General features: G+C 32.4%; 1 protein-coding gene across 3 annotated transcripts in view; it reads right to left on the reverse strand.

The window, feature by feature from the left end:
• Nucleotides 1–1,084: 1,084 nt before the first annotated feature.
• The window catches only part of LOC149481602 (angiogenic factor with G patch and FHA domains 1), a 30,680-nt gene continuing 14,778 nt past the window's right edge, over nucleotides 1,085–16,986 (reverse strand). For all 3 annotated transcript variants that reach the window (XM_089705209.1, XM_089705208.1, XM_089705211.1), the window contains one exon: nucleotides 1,085–1,610. In XM_089705209.1, coding sequence (XP_089561335.1) covers nucleotides 1,443–1,610 — 168 coding nt within the window. In that variant the 3' untranslated portion in view covers nucleotides 1,085–1,442. The remainder of the gene's footprint in view (nucleotides 1,611–16,986) is intronic.

Raw genomic sequence — 16,986 nt, forward strand, 5'->3', positions numbered from 1 at the left:
CAGTCTCAGACTGTAAGACAACTTGTGAGTATCATAGATAGGTATAATTACACTTTTTAAATTGTATTTGGTATTGTAAAAGCATGAAGTGTCTTCATTGTATATTCAGAAATAGTTTACTATCGATAAAATTATTCTAATATTTGCGATGTTCAAAGCCAATGCGTAGGTTTAAATTTTTATCTAAAACTAGCGGTCCGCCCCGGCTTCGCCCGTGGTACATATTTACGTTTTCTCTACATAAAAACCATCCTCGTACTTCAAGGAATATAATAAAAAAAGAATTATCGAAATCGGTTCAGCCGTTCTCGAGTTATGCGCTTACCAACACATTTTGCGATTCATTTTTATATATATAAGATTTGAATATTGTACGAAGCTCTTTCCAATATACTAATTCCAGGAGAATCAATGCAAAAATATTCATATTCCCACTGTATTCATTTAAAAGGAATTTTATACGCAATAGACTCGTCACATCCTCCGTTCGTAGAACACGTGGAAAGTAAGATTGTAATGAATTTCTTAGTAAAGTTTCTTGTGTGTCAAAATGGAAAATGATAGTTCGGATACAGGTTATGCGAGATTGTTGACTTTCCCATATGTGTGTACTGTGTAGGTACCATAATTTATTTGAGTTATAAAAATTCCAGGGTTGCGCTCTTGGAGTTTTTAAAATCGAAATTTCATTCAAGGGACCAAATTTGAACAACCTTTATCTTTTGGAAAATTGCGTGATTTTTTTATAATGGTGTATACTTACATGTTAGGTCTCTGGCCAAATAGCGAATTAAATATGTATTTAAACTTCGGAAATATGTATATAAAAGGAAAAAAATGTTGTGTGGTTTTATGAAACCACGGAAAGTGAAACTGTTCGAACAGTTCCGAACACTGCTTTGTGTAGCGCATGTCGTGTGCGGTGTGACGGTCGGCTGCCGAGTAGGTATACCTACTCGGCAGCCGCGATACACGCGACATGCGCTACACAGACCAAAAAGTTTGAGACGATGTAATAAAAGTTTCACTTTAATCACTTTAATAAAAAAACAAAAAATAGTTCTATATACAATTTTATTTTAACTAAATAGCCGATAAAGAACAAATCATATGAGTTAAAATATAATATTATGTACATTTATAATTTATCGCAAGAAAATTAGTCTTAATTAATTATCTATTTCAACATTTAAAATCAACAGTTCAGTTTCTTGCAAAAAACATTTGTTCTTAATACAATGTAAAAAAATAAAGATAATTTTTAAAATTATAATTTGATAGTAGTGCATTGCACTCTTAATTGTTCCCAATATTTAAGAGTAGGAGTTTATTTAACGTAATCAATTTCGAACAAAAGAAATTTAACAAAAACAACCTGTAGGTACATCAATTTTGAAAAAAACCGGCAATCTATTTTACATTTATTTACATTTATATAATAATTATTCAGAATCATCATCAGGTTCGTTCTGAAACGCTTTAGCCGGTGGTTGCAACATTTTGGTTCTTGCTGCAAGTCGTAATGTTGCTGATCCGAGGTTGCCTATGGGTGCGTCGGGCACTGGTACCGTACCGAGACCAGCCTTGCCTTCGTTGCTCACGAGCGGTATCTGTGGAAGAAAGTATTTTATTTAAATGTGTAATGTAATATGTATTAAACTTAATGTCAGTGGGTATGATGCGGTACAAACAAGAAAACGACTGATTCATCCTCTGTTAATAAAAAATATATACCACACGTTTTGCTCTATCATTGATACATAAGGAAATTTTTTCAATGTCTTTACTTAGCTGTATTGTTTTATTAAAAAAATATTATTAAATAAAACTTTATAATATCAACATTGTTATACGTATTTTTGTACGCTATGAGATTTTTTTTTAATGGTTTCAGGATATCAACAATACAATACATTATTTACGAAATACCACTCACTCACAAATCACCAGCAAAAACGTACATTACTAAAAGGTCACAAAAAATAGTTTAACGGTCTTCGCAAATACATAGTCCTACATCGAAACTATAAGTTCAAAACGGCGTGTAAAAACCGACACTACAGCCATTGTATACAATTTATATCGCATATCCAAGCTGGATAAACTGCATTACCTATAATTCGATCCACACAGTTCATGGGATAATTATTTCACTTAATTTATACGTCGTTAGCATAAAATTATCGAACTTCACGCATCAACAGTCGAACAGAAAAATTAACGACTACTGAACCTGTTCTACAAATATACTAACTCGAGAAAGTAACAGTACCTATAATAATTATCCATTTTGAGCAAAAACCATTCATGTAACGATAACGCTCGTTGGGCCGTGACTAGTGGCTTTTAGCTGAACCTCTAATATCATTCCTTAGTATCAAAAATCGTTAACCTATTTTAAAAGTATGTATGTCGCTTTTGCTAACCAACATTAATTTGATTAAACATGCAGACGAACGTTCAACTATATACTATAAATAGTCCAATGCTATCGATATTAATATAAAATGATATATTTGTTTTGGTAAACTGAGGAATGGCTAGACAGTTTTTTATTAGAAAGTTTCTAGTATTCCAAATAAGGTTGTTAGGGTAATAACCAATAACAAATGAAAAAGATGCTTAGACATTGTTATTCAAACTTTTTCTCAACTAGTTTATTTATAAGTAATATTATACAGAACTTTATGATTTCAATTATGAAAATATCATTGAATTATTAAAACGTTATGTTATAAAAACATAAAGAGGCTACAAAAATAGCTCAAAAGATATTAATTTAAATACTTACGCATATTACGGAATTTTAATTGAAAAAGTTTCACATTTAAAGTTCGTTACGCCACGTGACGAAATAAATTCTTACTTGACATTTAATTAATCAATTTCAGTACATACATTGTTGTGAGTGAATGTTGTCATCTCAAGAACTTTAGCGTATCTACATATTTTTGGACTTTGACAATAAAAGCACAATATAAAAGTTACCATAGTTGTATAATTGTATTATACGGGGTGTTTAAAATGGCACCTAATGCCTGAGACGTGTCTAGGCATGAATCACGAAACGGGACGAGCACATTATAAATGTTCGCCATATCATGTCTCGAGTAAAAACTGCAGAAAGCGCTAGACCATAAGCGGTACGTACGCTTCAATTACATACAACGACAGACGGACAGCCGCATTGTTATTAGGAGTTCATTGTCTAGTCGGTTTTACGAACGTTCTAGACGGACGGAAGTCCAGATTTCCTGTCCCAATCGCGTCGCGGCATGGTGATCCATGGGGTCAATGTAGTAGATCAAAACATCACCATGTATGGCGCATCCAATGCCACCTAGCCTCACGAGTCATTCCGTCGCGTCGTCAACACGTGTAGTACTTTAGAAGTATTTAATCCTAATTTATAGCTTATTTTGCTGATGTGAATAATAAGTTTGTTTAATGTGTGGCACATTTGAAAATTTGTGGATTTTGTATATGACTTAATTCTAATTTATTGCGAACTTGCTTGAAATATTTAATAAGAATATCTAAACTATCTATCTAGGTACTAATTCTGTAAAAATATTTAAAAATTAATTTGTTAAATATTTATTTTTGAACTTGAATATATACATAACATTTTTATCGATATAATAAATCTTTGACCCGACTCTACTTAGAACTACACAACATGTATCATTCTGAATACCACTAATGACTATATAGTATATACGTACATATTTACAGGTATTAATCTTAAAATGAGTACCTATGTATAATATTCTGTAACACGACACCCAGTTTTTTGAATTTATACGTAAAATAATGCAATAAAAATCTCCAAAAATGGCACCCTAAAGCAGTGGCACCGTCATACCTACACGTCATAAAAAATGTTTTTAATTGCAACTTTTAATAAATTACCATGAACGGTGGATAAATGAGAACCATCCGTGCTCTTTATTTTGATAGTCCTTAAAATTATACCTACATTTTGTTTATACGAATGCCGACGTTGGACATTAAGACTTAAGACAATTAAAAAGCTTCCTTTTTTCCATTTTCCACCCAGACATTATATGAATTTATAAATTCGAGGCAAGCGTACAACAGAGGCAGCAGAACTTTCTGTGAAATGGGCCTTAAACAAAGTAACAATTAAAAAACGATAACAAAGTTAGAAAAGGAAAAATGTATGGGATTGACATTAGATAGACCACGTGATCTAACGCGGCGTATGTCAATCCCATACATTTTTGCCTTTTCTAACTTCGTTATCGTTTTTTGATTGTTACTTTGTCTAAGGCCCCTAGTAATCGGCCTTTGCAATAATAAAAATCTATAAACCCACCACCTCATCTGCTTTTACTGAATATTTTCGAGACGAATTGCTTCTACGAGCATATCCACCAAACAAAAAACCTAAGAACCCTCTCGTACCAGACTGTACACAGTTATTAACTCAATATGAGTGTATTGTAACATGATTGAGATCTTGGCTCGGTCAGTAAAGATAAATTACCGCGACACGATGTTCATTCCTATACAAATTACGAATACGGTCGCTGATGGAGCTCGTTCGAAGCGATTTCGCCGTAGATGCAGCATGTGCATACAAGACTGCCATACATACAAATTACACTATTATATTTAATAATAAAATGCACGAAGAAAATAAGCAGCTATTAAACTATAGAAGCATATCGTACGTTGTTTATCAGTCGGCTAGAGATGTTTTGAAATGCTCAGCAATTTACCAATTTATTTATAAGGATACATACAAGCGTGTAGTTCCTGTATAGTTTGTCAACAGTTTAATTAAATAAATTATTCCTTTCGTTAAATTTCAAAAGGAAAATGCCACGAGCATAGCAATAAAGGCTTATTAAATATTTGTTAGCAAAAAACTTAAACACACTCCTTTAAAAATACAGTGAATTTCTTACCATCGACCTATCTACGTACAAGTAATGTTTAATGGTGCTTAAAGTTATCGCTTCATTTTGCGTTCACATTACAACAAAAAGGGACTATAAAGCAAACATTTTACTGCGTTTATTGTTTTGGCATTATGGTTATTTTTTGCGTGGTGTGCGAATGGCTGCGCAGGCGCTACGTAAGGTGCGATGCAGTTTAGATAGCTGATACATCGTTTGCGACAAAAACCGTCATAATAAGCTGATGCACCTATAGTCTATATACTATATACCGCAGGATGCAAGGAAACAATTTCATATAATCTTCTTCTTCTTCTTCTTATATATAAAAATAAATCGCAAAATGTGTTGGTAAGCGCATAACTCGAGAACGGCTGAACCGATTTCGATAATTCTTTTTTTATTATATTCCTTGAAGTACGAGGATGGTTCTTACGTAGAGAAAACGTAAATATGTACCACGGGCGAAGCCAGGGCGGACTGCTAGTTATTTTATAAAGAGCTAATGGCTTTTATAATAAAGTTATAGGATTTTTTCAAACAGAAATAAAAGCACTTCATTTATTTATTAACCGACTTCTAAAAATGTGAGAGCATTAATTCATTAATAAAATTTACATATTTATTGAAAAACATAATTAAAATGTAAGTCATAATAATTATCAAACATAAAGCACTGCTTATATTGTTGAACGTTTAATATTTGAGAAAATATTAAACGTTCATATCCATTATCCTTTCATTTAAACATAATAAATCAAGTACTCATTAAATGTATTAATTATTATTGTATCCACATTTACTATATATGGTAATAAAGCAATCTCTCATATAGCTTTCATGAACGATTAAAACGTCTGCTAAGAGGCCTCGGCGCTCAACCGGTGAAGTCTAGACATTTAACTACCTTTTAGTGGACTGTGGAATACTTCGGAGGCTTTCCAACAATTATCTTTTTAATGAATTGGACACAGTTTCCGTAAATACTCAGAAATACAAATATAATTGCGACAAATTACCATGCGGCGGTTTCGTGACCGAGTCATAGGAATTCATGACTAATAAGATTTCAAAAATGGCCTGTCCCATGTACGATCGCCTTCGAAATAATCGTTTCTCAGTATGAATAACGTTTACTATTTATTTTGAACAACATCCGCGGCGATTTTTGTTCGTGATTTACATATAAATGACTGAGTTTTTATTTTAAATATTATAAATTATCAAAAAATTTTGAATTTTTGATATATTTAAATATTCTACAATTAACAAAAGCGGATGCTTTTCGTTAAATGTTAAATTAAAAATTAAAAAAAAACATCATGGGGGTTATAACGTAGTTTTATGTCGGTTTTTATTCGAAATACCGTATATACTTAACTTTTAAATTGCTCAAAGCAAGTCAATCGCACCCGATGGTTATTTATATTGATAAATTTTGAAATGTATTTGGAAAACTTATCATAACTTTCGCAAATCAATATTATTATTTAACGCTGTTCATAAAATTTGTACCTGAAAATAAATCTTTATGAGTGAAAATAATATATATAAAATAATAATTATAAGTTTTATATTACAAACAAGAATAATTTGTACTTCCTACCTACCTCCTTTTTCATAATATTACTCCACACAGTAGGTTGCCTGGAAGAGATCACTCTTGAGTGATAAGGCCGCCTTCTGTGCTGGACTAGTTTTAAGTTTTAATTTTAAGAATTTATTTGTATGCCAGCACATTAAAGTGTTAATAAATAAATAATTGAAACAGGTATTAAATGATAACTACTCATTATAACTAGTTATTGCTTGTCATATTAGCATATTTATTTGAAGAAATTATCCTCTCCTTTCCATACTGTACACGTAGTTATTTCAATAAAACCACTTATTTATGAAAGTGGTAAGTGGTAACGTAACTTTAAAGTTTAAACATATTCATTAAAATAATAAGCAGTAGAATTGCCATGTATGATTTTAACTCAAAACAATATTTAATCGCAACATTAGAAAATAGAAATAAAATCTTCATAATAATTTGTACCTATTCGATACCAATTTAAAAGCTCATTTTCGGAATAATCTTTCCAAGCGTGCCTTGCTCTAGCGGTCTTAGTAGAGTATTATGCATAAATATTATGATTACCTCTCCTTTTTATGACTCTATTTTCAACTTCGGGGACATTAATTATTATTAATACAAACAACATGATTATGCTACTCAATATATTTATAGCAATAATTTTCGGTCCTTAGTGAGAGTATCATAAAATCTACGCATTACATTACATGAAAAATTACTTAATATGCGTAAGTTATTTTCATACTACTTGTGATCTACGCGTAAAACGTCCGTACCTACTTGTGAATAACATCAAATCTATTCAGCAAGAAGGTGACAGTAAAGTTAGAATCGCGTGGCGTATATGCATCTGCATACAAATTGTTAATCTTCTGCCCGGCGCGGCGCCTTACGAGCGGTAGCCACGATTTAATGCAAACTGTAAAGTTGCAGTGAATGAGCTAAAACTGATGTTTTCGAAAAATTCTAAACAATATTGTTAAAATGTATAAGAGACTAATGTAACAATGAATTTTGAAAAAGCTAAAACAAACATGTTTGCAAACATATTCCTCCCGGAGCTTTCGGAAAAGTAGCTGCGCTGCTTCAAATTCGATAATATCTTCACTTCAATAATATACTTTATCATTTTAATGATTAATTTATATAAGGAATAATGAAAATTTTATAAACGTTATTTTTGTTATAAAAACGAAGAGGTCAAATAGATAACGTCTAAAATTATACGGGAAATGCCTGTCTAAAAAGACAAAATGCATGTTAACAAATCAAAAAATCAACTTTATTAATTAAGAATATTTTCCTCCACTTATCGATTCCACCTACAATCCAAGAAGGTTCAGTATTTTTACAAAACTTCAATATTCCATAAACTGTTTCATAATTTGGACCAAATTCTAAAATTCATGATTTCTCTGTATACCTGTAACATTCGTATGACCGACATGCAAAGCTCGCCTTGATTGCACCGACGCGACGCTTGTAGTAAAATTGATTTTCCTTTTTTATGTAACCAGACTTGACGTATAGCTAGCACACATAATTAGATACTATAAATGTATTGCGTTATATGGAATACAAACGACTACAGTCTACTTGAACGTTCTAGGTGAAAATATAAACGCGTTTTAGCTGCGTACGGTTGATAAATTATAGTCCAAGATCCCAGAGCGATAAGACATAACTTATTTTCTAAAAGATGAAACTTTAAGTTCTCATTAGTGTCTCATGTACTTTGTATACCTGCGTGTTTGTGAAGTTTGCCCAGTGACACCTGGGCAGGTACCAGGTGAGAAAGGTGACTAAAAATAAGAGTTACTTTACTTAAATTTAGATGGCTGATTTTTAGATATATTTTATAGAATATCATTCTCAAATGGTATCGCAAGTATCAGACACTTTTCATGGACCAAAACTTTTGTCAGACGCTTTAAAGCTCCACCAAAAATAAAAATAAACTTTACTTATTTTTTAATGTCTGATTTTTTAATATGTTATCAACATAACTATTACAAAATTATATTTAATCAGTCAGACAAATTGGAATGACCAAAAATCCACTAAACACAAAAAATATTCGGACGTGAGTACGAACGCGAGAGCATTATGCATGCGTTTCAGAGCGAGTGAGACGTCCATAGTAACCCGGTAATACTATACATTGCGCGCACATACACAGTAGACTGAAACAGAATGTGAGTTAAAGAAGGAGAACCGGGTTATAGGTATATTAAGAAGAGCTGGAACGTCAACACATTTACACATTGCACATGTTAGGCCGGGAGATACTGACACAAAATTTCGGGTCATTTGTAACAGGATGGCGGTCTAGAGGGGTCTTAGTATGGTCAATGACAAAAAGAAAAATGATGGTCAGAACGCTGGTACCGGCGGACTAGTCGCGTGGGCGTTAGTCACACTCGTCGGATAAATAGCGAAAGTCCAACGATTTGTAACACAAAAATTTTAGAATTTACCGATAGCCCTTAAAAAAGATGTAGGCGGTAGTGTCATGCCATACTTTTACGATGTGACTTACAGTCCGCCATACCGACGTGAATGCGTTGATTTAAAAAAAACAATTCAACCATTTGTACCGGGCTAACTTTTGCACAGGTAACCATCGTCGTGCAGCCATTTACTAAAATCGCCATGCCATACTTTTCGGACGATTCCAAATGGTCGCCATACCGCGGAAAATCTGCAAATTTTTGATTTTTTTTTTTTCTCGCCAAACGATTTGTACCACCCTACATTTTTTCTTCAACAACTCCTGAATGATTATATATAGAAGTGTGATAATGCCATACCTGTGGGAGGTGGCGAATGTGTATAAGATTTTTTTCTTATTGTAAGATTTTATTCGTAGTTTGAACGATTTGTAGCAGTATGGCACTAATTATTCCCTCTATTAAAAGTATGGCAAATATAATAATGGTCACGTTGCATCATATACTTTCCAAAAATGCCGTACTGGTACAAATCGCCAATTCTTTTCATTTTTTTTTACGTCTTGGCTTAAGTCTTACAATCATCCGCCCCATGTTTGCAATCTGCGATATTTTTTTCTAGGTAGAATTGTATACAAACAAACAGAATATAATGATCCCATACTGTAAAAAATTATTTTACGTATTGTACAGTCGTATTTTTGAAACGTGACGAATAAATTAATTTTTCAAGTATGGCAGCACTTTTTCCCCCTACTAGAAGTATGGCAAATATAATAATGGTCACATTTTATCAAATATTCTCCAAAAATCCAAATGCAATACTGGTACAAATTGTTTGGCGAAAAAAAATTTTTTTTTTACAGATTTTCGGCGGTATGGTGGCAATTTGGAATCGTCCGAAAAGTATGGCATGGCGATTTTCGTAAATGTCTGCACGATGATGATTACCTGTGCAAAAGTTAGCCTGGTACAAATGGTTGAATTGTTTTTTTTTTTTTAAATCAACGCATCGCGTCGGTATGGGGGGCTGTAAGTTACACCGGAAAAGTATGGCATGTCACTACCGCCTACATCTTTTTTATGGGCTATCGGTAAATTCTAAAATTTTTGTGTTACAAATCGTTTGACATTCGCTATTTATCCGACGAGTTCGACTAACGCCCACGCGACTAGTCCGCCGGTACCAGCGTTCTGACCATTATTTTTCTTTTAGTCATTGCGTAATAAGACCTCTGTAGAACCGCCATTCTGTTACAAATGACCCGAAATTTTGTGTCAGTATCTCCCGGCCTATGTATGTGTCATATTTTGCAATTGTTTATAAATACAGGGTGATGTAATTGGTGTAGTACGAATATCTCAAAATCTATGAAGAATTTTGTGATACAGTAAATGGAAGAATTATAGACTATTTTACAGTATTTAATAAAATCATTTAATTTTTTGTTCATTTTCATTAGAAATGTCAATTTTTCTCACCAAGGTGGAAATTTGGATGATAAGGATCTTGTTAGAAAAATATAAATTTTGACTAAAATCGACATTTTTTTTTCAAAAATCAAATTACTAATTAATAATCAGAGTTATCACATTATTAAAAAAAATAAGCCAAACTATACACAATTTTTACCTACTTGATGCAATCCTCAAAGATCATGGACATAGTGTATTGCGCCTTCCACCATACCATCCAGAACTCAACCCAATAGAGTTACTATGGGGCATAATTAAAGGGAAAGTAGCATCACAAAATGTGAACTTTAACTTGAAAACTGTGGAAGAATTATTTAGAAAGGAAGCAAATGCTATTAGTCTGGATATGTTTAGTGACGTTTGGAGAAAGACGCGAGAACATGAGGAAAAATATATTCAATTAGAACCAAAAGTAGATAATTACACTGACTCATTTATAATAACATTAAGAAATTCATAATTATATTTGCATATATTTATCTACAACGCACCCATTTTACAATTCAAGTCTAAAATGAAACTAGAGTCGCACATTTATTTTTGAACATACTGTAAGTGAAATTGCATAAGTGTGAGTACTGTGAACATGCCAGCTTTCCTTAATTGACCGATACTATGGACGTCTCACTCGCTCTGAAACGCATGCATAATGCTCTCGCGTTCGTACTCACGGCCGAATATTTTTTGTGTTTAGTGGATTTTTGGTCATTCCAATTTGTCTGACTGATATATAATTTTGTAATAGTTATGTTGATAACATATTAAAAAATCAGACATTAAAAAATAAGTAAAGTTTATTTTTATTTTTGGTGGAGCTTTAAAGCGTCTGACAAAAGTTTTGGTCCATGAAAAGTGTCTGATACTTGCGATACCATTTGAGAATGATATTCTATAAAATATATCTAAAAATCAGCCATCTAAATTTAAGTTAAGTAACTCTTATTTTTAGTCACCTTTCTCACCTGGTACCTGCCCAGGTGTCACTGGGCAAACTTCACAAACATGCAGGTATACAAAGTACATGAGACACTACTGAGAACTTAAAGTTTCATCTTTTAGAAAATAAGTTATGTCTTATCGCTCTGGGATCTTACTCTATTATGACATAATGAGAAGCTATGAATGGTTGACATAAATATTTAAGAAATTTAAAAAGTCATTAACGTTTCATACTTGAAAAAAAAAATTTGCTTAATCTACGCTTGCAGTCATTGTAATCTTACAAGATACAAAAGCATTGTAGGGGAAAAACTTGCCCTACTTATATTGTAAATGCAAAACCTTCCGAGCCGTTTTGGACTGAAAATGGTAGATGACGATGGCTAACAGACCAAATGAAAACTGTGTATTGTTTCTTTGATCTCCAATTATTCTAAAACATATTTCTCAATATTAAAATCAAAACAAAATGAGCAACCTTATTAAATTCATATACTAATACTGATATTGTATCCACTCATTCGCAATAAAATTGGTATTTTATTCGCATAAATAACAGTCGTTTAAGGAATAGATAAGTCGATGATACGAGACCGCTCTTTTTGAATCGGTTACGCATCGTGTCCCGTGTTTATCCATACGAATGTAATATCGATAAAAACCAATCGTAAAAATTCAATTCGAGTACATCGTGACAATATTTTGCACGTTTAAAGCGCAGATAACGCGCTAAAACACGTAAAGTTCACGACAAAAACGTGAAATGTATATGACAATGTTTTTATACTATTCATTCATAAATTAAATGTAAAATGAGTTGCGCGGGCGGGTTTATAGAAAATATCTGTATGAGATTACGCTGAAAAGGTCGTTAATGCTGTAGCGGGCTCTTTATCTGCAATACGAGCCAAGGTGAACTTGAAAATACATGAATTTTTAAATGTCCGTCTGCGTTCGCGCTTTTATAAGCCTTTTGTTATTATTTAACTGCCAGAGGAATATTTTTATTGAACGAGCAAATAAAATTTTACGAATTTAAACATCGTGATCTTGTAGTTACGAATAGTCGAGTTCTATATTGAAATGGTTTGTTAACTCGTTTTGTTTTAAGTACGTTTTTAATATTGATTAAAATTGACATTTTATTAATTGGAGTAGTATTAAAAATGTGGACATATGTTGCTAAAGTCTGCATAAATGAACTAAATTGCGCTCAAATATTACTTGAAATAAAAATGTTATTTATAATATGCAGGTTAGCATTGCGTAGGCATGCTATGTACATAATTACAATTTACGTATACAATGAGAAGTGTATCGGCTACGTACATTGCTTTGCCTCTGGGCAGATTTCCACCTGCACAACACTATAAAATAATAAATTTCCGTACCTATCTATTGAATATTATTAATCGAACGATCACGTTGTAGATACATATAATTACTGCTACGTAAATTCCTCATCTTAAGATAGGTCACATTTGTGCACATCATAACTGCTTTTAATTCGAATGAAGCACTTATAATAAAATACTATAATTTATGTATCGCAAAAGGTCGCCGTAATTAGCAACTAATCAATACATTGGTGATTAATAAAAGATAATTAAAAACCATTAAATCGTTGCTCTCAATTTTTTATGTGTTTTTAAAATGTTTGACCATTAACATTAAGGCAGTTGATCCATGGACAGAAATACGAATTTTTATCAATAACTACAAAAATGTTTTAAAACCGCATTTCGCCGAAAAATAAGCAATATTAATGTATACCACATTTATAATACACGTCTTAATAACATCAAACCGAAATGAAGTCAAAGCTGGATTGATGAAAGCATTTGTTCAAGATTTACCTTTTCATTTTATTCTCTCTGAACCGGTTGTGCAGTTTCAGTAAAAGGAAAAAATGTGCAAAATTTTAAGACTTGCATTTTGAAGTCCCAAAATAAAGTTTATTGTCAGCGGGCGTGGGATGGGACTCGCTTTTATTATAAAAAAATAAAAGACAGCGCGTCCGCTTTTCATATATAAAGGTCCAGCTATCTGCCCATTCGGCAACATTGTATATTTTTTAGCACAATGTTGTATCGGGTTTATGTGAATTTTGGCACGTGTAATTTGTATGGGGCAGCGGAGACCACGTAGGTACAGTCGTTGGCTATTTAGCGTCGCTAGGCATCATTTAGCATATTACAACATTACTATGCGGTCGTGTCACCATTTGAAAAGTGTTACTTTGAACAAATTGTTAACTTTTTATGATAGCCATGAAAATATGAATATGAAATTATAAACGTTTGCCATGATTACCAACTGTGCGGCACTCAGGAATAATATTAATTTTTCGCGAAAAGTATTTCGAAATTTTTAATTTTTTTTGACTGGGTAAACACATTCCTTGCTACACATCTTCACACATTATTGGTGGAAAAGCACCCTAAGACAACTAAAAGTATGATTCAAATAGTCTCTACTCTCTACATTCAATTTTGTTAACAAATATCACTGCCTTATAAATTTACTCCCATCCGAATAGACAAATAAACGCATTCGCAGACCTTAACATATTCCAAACCGTCCTAGACAGTACACTTAACAGATCTCAAGTCGCGACATACCCTCTATAATGTAACAAACACATTTGCCATACTATTCACATAAGTTCATTAACTGAAGAGCTTGCATACGACTGCACTCAACTAATACTTACTTTATGTCGACAATTGTCGAGAGCCAGATTTTATCTAAGCATTGTTATTATTCCTAACCGACGAAACGTGACGTATGCGAGATGCGGCAAGTCGGCATCATTGTGCTGTTTGTGAACATATCATATATCTAGCGTGTAAGTTTAATTTGGATTATGGACTACGTAATTCTCATGTGTTCTGCCCAGGCTTTACCAGGCTGACCCAGGGTATCTATAACATAATCGAAAATATCCGTACCTAAAGCATTAGTAACTCAGAAATAACTTAACTCTGCTGGTGAAAGAATGCTCAAAAATTATGTTTTTTGGCTTCAACAGTAACCTACCTTCTACTATTTCCTTCATAATGCAATTTTATGAAGAAATTAGAAATATAGAATACTAATATATAAAGTTACCACGTAGATATATACGCAATCGTATAGTGGTCGTGGTAGGTTAGGGTTCGCACGTCACGTATTGAGATAGATCATAGTAGATAAAATTAGGCTCATATAATGTTTTATTAGTATACTAATTACTAGTAGATAGACGGATGTATTGATGATATTATAAACGAATATGTGATATTCATAAATGTTTTATCCTAGTAGTACTTTCAGTACAGTGAACAAAATTCAAGCACATTTTAAAAAGTTTTTAAGGTAATTCAGAGTCAGGACTACTGGAACTTTCCATATCTAAATAGAATTTTATCATACATGGGTATAATTTTAATATTTAACTAAACATTTTGTGAAAAGATTTTATACGCAAGTACACATCATAAACGACACACAGTAAAGGGGTTAAGTGCTTGTTAAAATCTAGGTATGTGTCCATAAAATGAAGGTATGTTTGCTTGATTCTGAAATGACAGCGATTTCATAACCATTATTTTATAATATGTATTATACATTTTAATTTTAATTTTTATATTTTGCTATCTTAATTTAAACTATTTTATGAATTTAAATCGGGTCGATTAGAGGATTTTATAATACTTATTAATTTTCCGCCCTAGAGTTTGTGCTCTTGGTGTTGTCCCCGTAATAAATTAGTGTATCCCCTGTTTTACCACTTTCATTTAAATTTTTACTTAAAAATGAGCTCTACTAAATTATATCGAAATTCAATAATTATCAAAACCAGACAAGGTGTTGGTAAGATTATGATCTACAAAATTGTCAATTGTTTCATTTAGATCTGAACATTAAACAAAATAGTTCATCTCACACTCATCTCTGGATTTTTCTATAACGAAATATTTTAATAATTTACGTTACAATGTAACACACCACATGACGCCGTTGCGTTGGTCAGCCGAGAAAAAAAAACTCCATGCAAGGTGCGTACGAACGCACCGTGTATGAAATTTCATCTCACGATCATGAACTCATTACTTAATGGTACACATCTAATAGAACATAACAGGCGAAACATTACACGGCCCGGCGGAATTATATATCCTGTAGTATGTGTCGTGAGTAATTAAATGGGACATGCAAAATCTGAGACTCGCCGACCTGTACTTTGTGCCTATAATTATTGCATAGTAAAAAATATCGTTTGGAATTCATTACTGTATGGATACAGGAGAACATTCACAATTTATTGGTATTCGAAGTATACGACGGAACAGGAGTAAATAGAAATAGAGGTGGGTGGCTTTCAGCAATTTGTTTTTACAAAATTCATTGTGTTACGAGTACCTATATGAGAAATTACATACGTATCTACAATTATTTTACAGTTTTAAATAAACAATGAACTCAGTGTGTATTTTAATCTGTATTTTATTTTCCTAAATATGATTGCAAATGTTTATACTTACTGAAAACAATGAATACCTGCAATGAGTTTTTCATTTTCAATCTTTGTCTCGATGTAATTAATATAGATGGAGACGGTTATAAAGTTTAATTTTTAGTCATCAAATAAACACGTATATAAACTAGTATATAACATATAATAACAAAGAGGTAATAAAGGAACTGAATATGGTGACACGTGTGTTTGTCGGTATTTGTTCTAACTTCCTCTAGGATTTCGTGGAAAAGACTCTTACTCACATACCACGTTATAATAAAGTTTGAGTTATTTAGTTTTATTATTAAGGATACACATTTATAAAACCCTACTTATATGATATTGGTATGAATATAGTTTAAAACCTGATAAAGGACTTTGGATATGTTTTATCCCCGAAATCCCACGGGTACAGGGACCATGCGAGTTTTCGTTTGTCAACGCTGGCGAAACCGTGGGCGGGAAAGCTAGTTAATAAAATGACGGTGGACTGCTTTAAAAATATTTTTGTAATTATTTCGTTGATGGTTATTAGCAGATATGTATTCTTCTTAGAATTATTTAATACTGTACATCTACGACAAAGCTAAATTAATGTTAGATTGCAAATCCATTATACACATGATTACTTCCTATACCATCACAGTTCCTACCTATTATTTATCGATTGTGCGAGTCAATAAGTCAATTAGTTATTAATAAGGCCAATTATACTATGTATATGGAAAATTATAGTTCACTATGCTATGAATTAAAATTTTCCACGTATCCTTATCATAACTTAAAATTTATAAATTTCAATAAACGGTTTTCATAAATCATAATTAATAGTGTCTAGTTGCTCTTCATTTACATCAAAAATTTATATGTATTACATATACTTGACTCTTTTAGGATTTATTTTTAAAGAATCACTTTTGAATCAAAGGATCCACACAGAAGAGACAGCATGAAACTCTGTGTATGCCTAGCTGTTGCTTCCAAATCATCAATTTAACATTTTAATTATTCACAAGTACATCACAATGATCACAACTAGCCCAAATAAATTATCATTCCCCCATTCACATACAAGCAGGTGATATATAATTTAGCCAGAGTACTGACTCCAAA

This window comes from Colias philodice, chromosome 16 (genome assembly GCF_061535455.1).
Source record: "Colias philodice isolate Cphi_HAF_F1 chromosome 16, ilColPhil1 Martin Lab GWU primary, whole genome shotgun sequence".
In the NCBI taxonomy this organism is placed as follows: Eukaryota; Metazoa; Arthropoda; class Insecta; order Lepidoptera; family Pieridae; genus Colias; species Colias philodice.